The 13,584-nt window shown below is 35.4% G+C and overlaps 1 protein-coding gene across 1 annotated transcript; it reads right to left on the bottom strand.

Annotated features, from left to right (window-relative positions):
- Window positions 1-2,449: 2,449 nt before the first annotated feature.
- PCOAH_00048210 (Uncharacterized protein) lies at window positions 2,450-4,237 on the bottom strand (the record flags this gene model as incomplete). The annotated part of the gene is made up of 2 exons (XM_020061604.1): window positions 2,450-3,838; window positions 4,052-4,237. 2 exons carry the CDS (start codon window positions 4,235-4,237, stop codon window positions 2,450-2,452), a joined length of 1,575 nt encoding a protein of 524 aa, XP_019917204.1.
- Window positions 4,238-13,584: the final 9,347 nt, after the last annotated feature.

The following is a 13,584-nucleotide window of genomic DNA, read 5'->3' on the forward strand; positions in this document are numbered from 1 at the left end:
AAGATTTTTAAAGAAACAAGTGACGCATATTCCTACCCACGCAGTGAAATTATGTGTTATATCTATATTTATACATATTTTTTGCATGCATGTCTAGCTACACAAGGTCGTCTATCTTTTCCTACATTTACTAATTTTTACGTAATTAAATAAGATATGTTTTTTTTTGTTTTAAAATTCTTGGCACACTCGCAAAATGAACCTTCCATTTTTTACAATATTTTCAATTTCCCTCAAAATGTTCGAACAAAATTAGCGAAAAAGAAAATTGTTTCACTGACTCTTTTTTCTTTTTTTTTTTTTTCATAACTTCACATATCTACAATGTTTTATTTTTTTCGAAAAGCCAAGAAGAAAAGTGTAAGTGTAATACATTTAAGTATTACCATTTTAATTCTTCTGTTTAGCTCGTCCCTCTTCTACAATTTCAGTTTAAAGTAAGAATTCATTAAACCCGCCATTTTATGTTAATGCGTATGCAAACAGGCAGCGTGATTCATCGTTCTGCATGCATATGCATCAGGGTGTATCCACTAATATACGTATAAAAGTGGACAAAGATACCATCTACTTGGTACACTCTCCTACTTTTTTCCTTTTGCATTATCAACGGAAGCAACGAAATGGCATGCACTTCCAATTACATTAATCAAATATTTTTACCTTTTTCTGTGCAGACAATGTATACGCCCACAACATGGCACAACACCCTATGGAAGGATAATAGCGACAAGAGATGATATAGTAAAATGGAAGACACCATTTACCATAACTATAAATGTGGAATCGTGCAGTGATGTAAATAATAAAGGGGGAAAAAAAGGAGGAAGAAAAAAGACAGATAAGGGAAAAAATGAGGAATGCACAGACCCGCTACACCTTCTATGCACAAAAACATCTCATGTGTGGGCAGAATCCATTAAAGAAATGGAAAGCACGTATAAAGAGCATACGAAAGAATTGGACGCCAACTGGAGTTCCCATTTGTGGGATACCGTTTGGGTCCCCTACTTAGAAAGTGTGCATACCTTTATTGGCTCCAAATTGAACATTCCAGATTTACCCCTCAGGGATAAAGAAAAAATTATAGACCTTTGGCTCAATTGGACCAAAGAAGATTTTAAGGTTTTTTTAAAACCAGGTCCATGCAGGATGGAGTAACAACATCAGAACTTATCGTAAAAAAGATTGGGAAGAAAATTCAAATGTTAAGTCAACCGTGTTTCTGTATCTTTATGCCCCATTGGTGGCCCCTCCTTATTGTACCCTTATTAAGTATAATCCATACGCACAATTTATAACACATTTTTTAAATTAAACCATTTTAGAAAAAGAATGATGCACCTTTACGGATATGCTTACCTCTGATAAATGACAACCCCCCCCTTAAGGAATATATTCACCCTCCGTGAAGCTGATAAACATGCTCAAGTTTGTGTTGCAAAACACAGAGGGGGAAAAAACATTATTTGTTGTGGTGGAAGAACATATGCTCTCATTTCCACAGGGAGGACATTTAAAAATCTACGCGCAAGAGCGTAGTGAAAATGGCCCTCCTCCCTAAATCGGCGCTTGTTTACATATATTATGCGAAAAAGTGTGACATTTTTTTTATGTAATATATTCTATGTAATTTTTTTTTTTCCTAACTGGGTGACTCATTAACCCATTCACCAATATACCCTTTTAACAAAAACGATTTTTTTGTTGATTGTAGAGATTGCCCTAAAATAAACCTGAAAGGGTTCCACACACCAACCCACTTGGGGCACGATTTTAGTAGCGCACCACCCCTTTTTTCATTCTTTTCAACGCAGCGCCTTGCAACAAGTGTGTTATTAAAAACACCTTTTTACTTTTTTCCCAAAAACCTCCTTTTGTTAAAAAATTTTCATAACAGTTCTCAGGGAAGAAAAAAAAAAAAAAAATGTAATATGTTTCAAATGATTATATTTACTTGTTATTATATCAACACAGCTTAATATTGACACAATTTAAAATGATCGGAAAGGAAAATATGTATATATATATATATAATAAGTAAAGAGATGGAGATAGGAAAATTAATAAATAAACAAATAAAGAATAAACAAATTATATATAGACAAAATGGCTGTATCATCTGAAACATTAAAAATATATATATATATATATATACCACTTCATGTATTCATATTGCGCAATAACATATATAAGATAAACAATTTTAAAAGGAACATGTTCATATGAATATACAACAAACTTTCTTGAATATGTTACTACGTTGAAATTCCTTTTTTTCCTTTTTAAAATTATAATTTATATTCTCCTTCAAACGTTGGTGAAGCCATATTTTGCAAATATTTACACGTAATTAAAAGTAGAGAATTTAAATAATTTTCATATCATAATTTGAGTTAATATTTATTATATTTTATAAGAGAATAATTTGTTCCATTTTTTGCATCGTTCACAATTTTATTTCACTGAGAAATTTATCCCATTCTTCCTCGTCTAGGCGTCCCCACGACAATTTTGAACACAACAATTTAACTGAATGAAGTTTCTCATTCTTCCAATCTGCCCAGTTTTGCCATTCATATCCTAAATATTCGTTTTCTTTATGGAAAAACCATAACATGAGTTCTTTTCTTTGTTCTTCTATATTAGGATTCTCATGGTACCATTCTCGAGACTGCGCCAAATTTAAAAATTTCTGTGTTGACATACGTCCATACTTATTATAATCGAAACCCCCTTCCTTATCATTCCATTGACACACTAGCCATCCTTTAGTTTTCCTGTCTTTAAATTCGCCCACTCCTTTAAGAAGAATATTAAATAAATTCGACTGAGTGTCGTTCAACCATTTTTCAAAGTTTGAATCTATTTGGCCCTTTACTACTATTTTAAAATAATCACTCCATATACCGTCACCCAAATCAGGTTCTACCACAGATCCATCCAGTTCTTCATCTGGTGCAACTTTACCATATACTGACCATTTGTTTTCAATTAAGCGCATCCACTCAGACCACTCATTATCTTTTTTATGCATCCACTCTTTTCTCGATTGTTGTAAGTCCACTTTTAATTGATCCCATTCGTATTTTACGCTTTCCATGAATGTGTTCCAATCAGAGAATTTCGAAATTTCTCTTATTAAATCTTCGCGTTTCAATGGATATGCTGCAGTATCTTCTTTTTCAGAGACCTTTGAAAGGCTCTTGCATTGTACGTCCAGAATAGGCATACTTTCATCGACTAATGCGTCCTTTGGTATTCTTATTGGCATATTCTGTTGTACTGGTTTTTGATAATCTCCGTCATCGTCACGATCTTCGTCTTCTTCTTCTCCTCCATCATGCTCTACTTCATCCTCTTCCTCCTCTTCTCCTAAATATCTTTCTCCGTCCATTTCTTCGTCCGTTTCTCCTTCATAAACTTCTTTCTCGGCTGGTCTTCCTTCATATTCTTCCTCCTCTCTTTCATCGTCCGAATATCCTTCTTCTTCGTATTCTTCATACATTTCTTCGGGGTGGTGTTTATAGATTTCTTGTGGGTGGCTTTCATAGGCTTCTTCTGGGTCTTCATAGACTAATTCGGGGTTCTCGTAGCCTTCTTCAGGGTCCTCATAGGCTAATACTGGATTTTCGTAGCCTTCTTCAGGGTCCTCATAGCCTTCTTCAGGGTCCTCATAACTTTCCTCACTATCTCCATGGCTCTCATCACCATCCTCATAATATTCGAGTTCCTCGTCCGATGGAGCAGCTTCTGTGTTCGCCTTTAAATTTCGGGCAATTCTGTTCCTCACTTGTAATGTCGCAGCAGCGTTTTGTCTTGCGAAGTCATCCTGGTGCTGCAAGGTAGAGGAACGGAATAGTTTGTTAAACAAATAAAGTAGTGGCAATACATAAAATAGTGGAAGAGAAGAAAAAGGAGGAGACGTAGGCTACATCTCACATGACATAAGATGTGTACAGTGTCTGCAGCACTTGCAACGTCCTGTCGGATCTGTATCTACATGTATTATAATGTGCCTTTCTCATCCTTTTTTGCGTGTAGAACTTACCTTTAGAAAAATATAAGCAGCAACAAAGAAGAGCATAGCGGTTCTCTTGGTGAAGAACGATCCTGGTGTACTCTTCTTTGCACCCACTCCATTTTCTGAACTTCGTACTGCCATTTCGTTTTTACCACTTTGGGATTGCACAACTGCTGATGAAGCGGAGCTGGTTATTCCCGTTGTATGCGCCATGTTGTTAATGATCTTATATATATATATAAAATAATTTATCCGTCCGACGGTTCTTTTTTTTTTGTATATAATATTCTTCGTAAAATACTTGAAAAAAAAATATCTGTTATTTCTCTAACAATATTATAACTTCTACAAGGGAAAACGTAAATTAAATGACGAGGAAAAAATATATATATACGCTAATTTACGCATGCTTTTGTAATAATAATTATTTTGTTTCTACAAAGTAGTACACTTTCAAAAATGTTTAATTAAAGAGCGGAAGATACATTTCCTCGTAAAATATAAATCTAAACTATAATAAAAATGTAGGAAAAACATACCTTTTAAAAAGACCAAAAAATATTTGAAAAAACTCTAATCCTTAAACAAATATTAAAAATATAACACATTAATAATTACTACTTTTTATTCCTATTAATTTTTTTAATTTACGCTAAAATTTTTACTATAAAAAAAATACTAATATTTACACTCTCAATTTTTAATCAATTAGATAAGCGGGAATGGAAGGAATAATAATTAAATTAAATTTAAAAAAAATAAAATATCCTAATTTTTTGAGTTTAGGCTTGATGTTGTTTCAGTTTTAGGATTAGGTTAAGGCTTAGTTTTCGATTTAGCGTTCAGGGTTTAGGGTGCACTGAATATGTTCTCCTACGCGAAACGACAAAATTATTTAAAATATCAATAAATTTCTCATCATGCAATACCCCCCCCGAAGTGTATAGTTCAAATGAAGAAAAATATTAATGTAAAAATATTAACATAGAATATATGAAATTTAATTTTTCAATGAATACCTTCTTCCAAATATTTTTTCCATCAGGTCGCCAAAATGGCAAACGTGTAAAGAAAATTTAAAAAAGTAGATGCCTTTGTTTTGTTTCTTTTCATGTGGTGTGTGCTTCAGATTTCTCAAAGTGTACGCAGAGTCGTGAACATTTTTATTTGTATGACCATCCTTTTTCTTTTAAATAATGTGGAACACATTTATAATTTATAGTATTTCTTATTACGACGAAGATTTCTTTATTTTTATAAAATGAATGTGCTCCATTTTTTCTAACACATATATATTATTAAGAGTAAGGACTTTTTTTACGAAAGAAATAAAATAAAAATAGAATAAAATGGCACAAAATTTTTTGTTAAAATATACAGATAGGAGTTGTTTTTTTTTCCTATTCAGTCATATGCTTCATTTAAATTTATTCCCTAATTATCCGTACCTATTTACATAAATCAATCTTTTCCCTTTGTTCCCCGCAGGGGATGTTTCTTGCTCCTCTTCACATAGCCCTTTTTCTTCGGGATTAATTTTTCTGGTCCTGCTTGAGAAATGGGCGGATGAATTGTTGCACGTGTGGGAAGAGCATACCTCCCAGACCGGACAGTGTAAGAGCCTCCTGATAAAATATCGTGGCTATTGTTGAGGATTTTTCTTAATAGAGCGTACTTTCCCGGCATGGCGATGTGGCGAGACAAGCCTTTTTCGGTACTTACACATATGTGAAGGTCTTTCCCATTTTTATCCCCACACGGTTGTTTCCCATGTCCCTAGTTGTGTACCAATTATTATTCTTTTTCCTTTTCCAGATAACCATACAACGTCCCTCTCATAAGTACACCCCTGGAAATTGCCTCCCTCAGTTTCCTTCACATTTCACCAGAACGAGTCTTTCAAAAGGTCGTTGCAAAAAAAAAAAAAAAAAATTACAAACGGAATAATGGAATAATAGACGAATGGACGAACGGCAAAATGGCTAAAAGGGGCAAGCAAACATTTTAAATAAACAAAAAAAAAAAAAGATTAAAAAGCAAGAACATAGTGAAAAAAGGAAGAAAGAATAAAAAAAAAAAAGAAAGAACGGAGGGCCTGACACTTAGGGTGTGAAAGTTCTCACTTTTAAGGTAAGTATTCCGCTTTCAGGATTAAGAGTCAGAGGTATAGGGTTATGGGTTTCACTTTTAGGGTTAAAGGCTCAAAGTGCGTAACCTTAGGTTTCAGGGTGTGTGACTTAAAGCGTTGCAGGTTCCAAGACAACAATGTGGCCTGGTGTTTAATTACCTTAGGGTTTAAATTTGTGTAAAGTTGTGAGGTCAGAAAAGATGTGAGGGTGGAAGTAAAAAAGAAAAAAAAAAAAAAAAAAGGAAGAAAGAAGAACCATCGATGAAATTAATGTTACAAAAAAAAAAAATTAATAATTTAACGCACAAAAAAAGGAGTTAAAAAGAAAAAAAAAAAATTTCCTTAGTTCAAATAAAGCATAGTAACAATAAAAAAATTAATTCATAAAGACTAAAACAAACATATGCACATGTGCACACTAAGGTGTTGAACAAATCTGTGCACACGTTTATAGTGTGCGAGATTTTAAAACAAATGCAGGATACGGCGTGAGTGGGTATGGGTGTATCTTCGCGAGGAAGCAAACAAAGAAAACAAAGAGAACGGGTAAACTATCCACTTTTTCTTCCCTTAGCTCCCAAAGGCGGTGTGTATATTCCTTCAACTGGGAATCGTACACATCCAATATTACATATGCACATGTATGGAACATTCCTTCTTTCTCTTCCCTTCATATTCTATAATTATTCCGATTATGTATTCATAATTGAAGGAAATCATTAAACTTCTTTCCACACACAGAGAACATATTCTGCGTATATTATCTATAATTCACATATGGAAGGTTACAGTTCACATGCGGTTGTAAGCTATATTTTTGCCGTGACCGGTGTATTATTATTATTTGTTCTTGTTATTTCTACACGTGCTGGTAGGTGGTTTGTTAGGTGATAGGGTGGTAGGAAGGTTGTTAGTGGTGGAAGGAAGGTTGTTAGGGGTGGCAAGTGGCTTGTTAGGGTTTAGGGTTCAGGGTTTTTCAGCTTTAGGGTTTAAGGTTCGGGGTTCAGGGATTTTCAGCTTTAGGGTTCAGGGTTTCAGGGTTAAGGGTTTCCGGTTTCAGGATTTGGGTTTAGGTTTAGGGTTCATGGTTTAATGTTTAGGGTTCATGGTTTAGGGTGTGTAAGATTTTGCATTTAGGGGGTGCGAGGTTTTACATTTAGGAGTGTAGGATTTCGCTATTTGGGGGTGTATATAGGATTTCGCATTTTAGGGTGTGTGTGTGTAGGATTTCGCATTTAAGGGAGTTTTTGTAGGATTTCGCATTTTAGGGAGCGTGTGTAGAGTTTCGTATTTTAGGATGTGTGTGTAGGATTTCGCACTTAAAGTAATAGGGTCCGACATTGCGGTGTGGAATTCTACAATCAAAGTATAGGACAAAGGGGAAAGGAATATGAAAAAAAAAAAAAGTCAAGAGAGAAAAAGGAAAGAGAAAAAAAAGGAAAGAGAAAAAAAAGGAAAGAGAAAAAAAGGGAAAGAAGAAAGCGGGGAAAAATGTAACATATGCTCATTCATAATTATCATAAGGGGGAGGGGGGGCAGAATTTTTACACATTTACTTTGTTTGAATGTATAGAGGAATTTTGAGCATGAACTTTATTATATAAAGAAGGGAATATACACACACCATATAGTAACAATGGTGATGGAGGTAATACAATGCATTCGTTACCCTTATCCTCTTAAAATACACATAATATGTTGTGTACACATCATATTTCCTACGTATACACTATTATGGGAAATTATACAGGGGCACATGTTGTTCTACAATAATTTTTTCTTATATAATTTTAGGTGCAGGGTGCGATGGATGATTTACCTTCAGGTGTAATATATAAAAAATTCAAGGAGGCCGCTCAAACCTGTACGGATCCACTCGCAAACATGAGGAAAGGGAAAATTATGGAAATACTTCCACATAATTTGAGTGAAGTGGAACAAATTATGGGAGCCTGGTGCTATGTGCACACCAAAATGGTAACACAGGATGATTTGTATAACGGACGCTGCAATTTCTTATTTTTCTGGATTGGGAGTAAATTACCGGACACCATAGGCGACAGCTCCTTTTTGGACACTATGAATAAACTTTATGCTCCATTGTATACTGGTAATGGGGGAGGTAGGTGTCCCCCGGAATATCCTGACCAAATTGACAGGAGTGTTTTTAATGATGAAAAAAAAGTGTATGAGTATTATCATGACCATAGTAAGATAAGGGAGAAGTTATCATCAACTGGCGATATTGATGGTAATTATGGGTATTGCACACACGTGAGGGAAGCTGCTAAAGCTTACAAGGAAGTACAGAAGCACTGTAAAACGAACCAGACACATAAATACTGCTTAGAATTTACCAGCACGTATGAAAGCAACAACCCAGAAGACCTATTGGCAGGGAAATGTTCATCAACACTTGCATCTGAAGCTTATTTAGGGCCCCAACCTGCGAACTCCAGACTAGAAGTCGTGCCGGAAGTTAAGGGTGGTAGTCAACCTGCTGCTACTGTTACTGATGGTAGTGGTGGTGCAACGACTACTGCTGTAACGGGTACCTTGGCCACGTTAAGCTTACCAACAATTGCCTTCTTTCTTTATAAGGTAAATAAGGAAAAATTCAGAATACATATAAGATATATAATTCATGGACATTTTTTATATATAAGCAGACAAATATAGAATAAATTATATTGTGCACTGTATATATATATATACCATAGTATTAAATTATATATGTATACTCTTATAAAAAAAAAAAATAAATAAATGCATAGAATAAGTTATGTTATATGTACATGTTGTACATTTGCCATATATGCATGTACATATGCATTTGTCACGTGCTCCTATAACCGTTTTCCTCTTTTCACTTCCTTCACACCTCTTTCCTTTTTTCCTACCTTTTCTTTCTTCTTTTTTCCTTCTTTAGTATACCAATTTATTTTCTGGAATATATAACACCTTTATGGGAAATGGACGTAGAAAAAGGAGAACGGCAATTAGGGGCAACTTCAACACATCGTTATCAGACGAGAACTGTACCACCTTATATTCCATAGATAAGTCAATTACACATTCGTCCACAACAGAAGGTGCATCTACAACAGATAATTCTACCATATATAGTAGGCCACCGCGTGTAGGAGGAAAAAACAACAACAACAATAGAATAGAAGGTAATGAAAACAGGAGAAACATTAGTTATCAATGTATGTGATGTAGCACACATGTGGAATGTAACACCGTTGTATGTAATGTAACACATCGTAATGTAATGTCCATCCGAAAGAGGCACTAGTAACCACGAACAGTTTATACAATGTGTAAAAAACAGAAGAACATTTCTTTCTTTCTCCTTCTTTTCGCTCCTTTTTCTTCTTTTTCCTTTTTTTTTTTTTGGTATTGCATGAAAGTTTTTACATGTTCATCTGTAATTAGATAAACATTGATTTCTCTATGTGCACTATAAACCAAATGAACACTGTATCCATATGGATTCGCTGATTCTCATACTTTTAGAAGGAAAACATGGTTACGCACACAACTCTTTTTAAGGACTATATTTAAGGAATGGAAATAAAATTTTCCCTAAGGAAGATAAGTGGCAGAACGACGAACACAGTTAAAAATGAAAACTGTATAAAATGTGAACACAGTTAAAATGAAAACTGTGTAAAATGACGAACACAGTTAAAAATGTGCAAACTGTGTAAAATGTGAACACAGTTAAAAATGAAAACTGTGTAAAAGGTGTGAACACAGTTAAAATGAAAACTGTATAAAATGTGTGAACACAGTTAAAATGAAAAACTGTATAAAATGTGAACACAGTTAAAATGAAAACTGCGTAAAACGTGAACTGTTAAAATGATGAACACAATTAAAATGAAAACTGTAAAATGGGAACGCCGTTGAAATGTGAATCAGTAAATTAAGAATTGTGAATGATGAAATGTGCAAAAAGGATTTCCGTTTTTGGCGTCGCTGCTGCGCGAAAGAAGTGCAACGTGCATCAACGAGCGCACGCAAAGCAAAATTACACGGCATAAAATATTTACAAAAAAAAAAAACAAAAAAAAAAAAAAAAAAAAAAACTATCAATTGATATTACGAAAAAAAAAAAAAAATTAATAATTCATCTCACAAAAAAAAGGAAGAAATAAAAGAATTTAAAAAAAAAACAAGATTGAAGAAAAAAGAAAAGAAACAAAAAAATTAAGTCTACCACCTGTAAAATTTTAAAAGAAGAATGAGGCAAGTACACTCTATAAAAAAAGGGGGAAGCAATAATAGATTCTATTTACTGTTTCGTGGTGAGGGGAATATTATGCGGGATGATAACGTATATTCTTTCGGTGATGACCTCTTGTTGTATTCGTCCTTCTTCCTCTGCTAGAATGTGTAGTAGTAGTAGTAGTGTATGGAGCAGAGTATTCCGTGTTAGAAGCATCTACTGAATCCTCCGCTGTAGACTCTTCCGTTGAGTCGTCTAATGTGGAGTCTCGTGTCGAGGCTTCTGTTGTTGCATATTCGGTGGAGTAGTAGATAGAATCGTCTATTGTATTTTCGAAGGATGTATTAAGTTCACTTCTGATGGATCCTCCCTTTTTTTTACCTCTGCTTCTGGAGTAATTATTTTTACGAGAAAATATGGAGGTGTACTGGAAAGAAGAAGGAAGGAAAAGGAGCAGTGGGAACATGTAATATATGTGTATATTATGGTGCAATCCATATTTACCTGAAATATAAAGACACATTAGTGTATGTTTACGCGCTTATATGTTCCTAATCCTTGTGTACCTTATACAAAAGGAAGGCAGTTAGCGGAAGTGCTACTGTTGCCACTGCTCCTCCAATAGCAGGTAGGATAATAGTGGAAAGTGTTGAATCCCCTGTTGTCTCACCCCCATTGGGGCTGCTCAAAGTTTTCGTTACAGCTTCTTTTCCGGCAGCTAGAATACCAGCACCACCTCCTTCATAACCTACCCCTCGTACACCAGGGAGACCTTCCCTTATGGCCTCACCATTTCGACTATCGAAACCCGGAACACCCCGGCCTTCACTACTAGCCTGCTCTGGGCTGGAATGTTGTGAAGTGGCTGCATCTTGTCCAGAACCACCTTCTGGACTACCTGTAGCATGGAGAACAACGGCTTCCCCTTCCTTGGGACCTTCTTCAGCTGAATAGGAAAAAAGAGAGAAAATAGGTTCTGATATAACTGAAAATGAACGTAACCTTCAGGGCACCGTCGGGATTAGGTGCACCGAGGGTGCAGCTCCTGCTGGACTATGATCTTTCCCCGTCCTTTGGTCCTGATTCAGCCACCTGTCCTTTCGCCTCCCGCCAAGACACTCCCCCCAGCAGGATTGGGGCAGAGGGAGGTTCATCGAATTGATGACCTCCCCTTACCATCAGGACCCTTCAGACGCCCTTGACTATCCTTACCAGCTTCCTGGCCGTCGCGGGCTACTACGGCTTTAATTTCCTTGGGACCTTCTACAGGAGATGGAGTAGCTGTTTCAGCGGGAGCTTGTCCTCCCTGTTTCCCTGTTCCATGTGCCGTATGACTTTCCGACCTTTCCCCCTGTGCTACATCATCTTTTGCGGCTGCGCTTTCCATTTCATTTTTTCGGATTTCTGTCTCTGCGGCCGCTGCTCTAGCTTCCTGCTTAATTCTGTTGCACTCCGTCAAACTTAATTTCTGGAACACCTCCTTTAGACTCTTACCAGCTCGCGCTCTATCCCCAAACTTGCTTTCGAATTCATTACAATATCCGGCCTTCGTGCCCCCATTTGAACACTCTGTCTTCATATTCCCATATATCGCTTTTAGAGTCTTTGCGTACTCTTCACAAGGGTCCCCACACGTTCCAAGTTTCGCCATCACTCTACTTTTAATTCGTGATAAATTTTGCTCATAATCATACAATTCTTTCAGCTTCCTAAAGTCGTCTCCGTCTATACCAGGGCACCTATTAGTACATTCCACATTTGGGACTGACCCCTTTAGTGTTTCGTAAATACTATCCATAGCATACGAAAATGAACCATTGCCTTCTAATCCTCGGGATATTATATCTCCTAACCAATAATAGAAATATTGGCAATGTAGACTACGGAAGACTATATCCTGCCCATAGTTAGTTTTGTTACACCAGGCACTTACAATTTTTTCGGCATAGTCCCTCTGGTTCTGACATATTTTTTGTATTTTTCCCACTTTTTCTTCTATTTGCGGATATGCACTTTTGCAATGACTATAGTTTCCCCTATCACCCAGGTTCTGGTACAATTTATCTGAGACTTGAAATCCTTGCCTCCCTAAACATTGTTCCTGTACGTGCAATAATTGGCATATGTGTACACTATATTATACTTATGTATTCTTACATATTATTTATTCCATAGAGTATTTACTGGGTATTATAGTTTTACTTTCCCTGGAATTCCGTCGTTCCCTGCCATTCTTCCTCCCTCTTTGTACTATAAGACTTTATGAGAATTATAGTATATTATTACATGACCCTCCTCCATTCTTATTTGTTCTTCTTTTGTTTCTTCTACGCTATTATACTTTGTGCGAGTTCGTGTACAAATATGTTCCTTCCTACCATTCCTATTTGTTCCTCCTTCCAAGGTATATTTCATTCTCAAACTGCATATATGAATTCATATAGTATTTACATAGAGCACTAATTATTAAATACAAGGGAAGAAGATGGGAAGGTAAGTTAAGGAAGAATGTTCCTGTGGTATGTGGTATATTTTTTATTTACATCCTTCTTCTTTCCCCGTACTATTATTATACCACTGGTTGAGTTATTCTGCATTACTACATTACCTTCTATCATTCTTATTTGTTCCTTCTTTCCCTTAAGTACAGAACTTCTTTTTTAAAATAAAAGTTTTTTTCCTTCCTTCAAATTTAAATGTTTCCCCTTTTAAAAAAAATTAAAGAACTCTTAAGTATATTACACAGATTTAAGAATTATTTCATACCGACATAAAAATTATTGCTACAGCTCATTATCATAGAGAGGCTTCTATCCATTTTTTTTTATTATTGAATACTTCTATACCCTTTTTCTTATACTTATTTGTTCATGCAAAATTTCGCACTCCACTGCTGCTAAAATTTATTATTGATAATTACTCATACGTATTATATTACTCCCGAATTGAAGGATTCCTTACCTTGCACTTCTAAATAGGACCTGCTTGATACATTAATTTTTTCTACCCTGCATTTATTATGTGCATAGCATGGTTACTTCCATGTTTTTTTTTATTTTTACATATATAAAATGATCATTACACATTTCTTTTTCATCTGCAATTTATACACTCGTTCGTTCTTTTTTTTTTTTTTTCCATGTGTCCATAAGTGTAAAATTCGGTGCGCGCACAAAATATGGTTACCTCCTTCATTCA

This window comes from Plasmodium coatneyi, chromosome 13, assembly GCF_001680005.1.
Source record: "Plasmodium coatneyi strain Hackeri chromosome 13, complete sequence".
NCBI classification, from domain to species: Eukaryota; Apicomplexa; class Aconoidasida; order Haemosporida; family Plasmodiidae; genus Plasmodium; species Plasmodium coatneyi.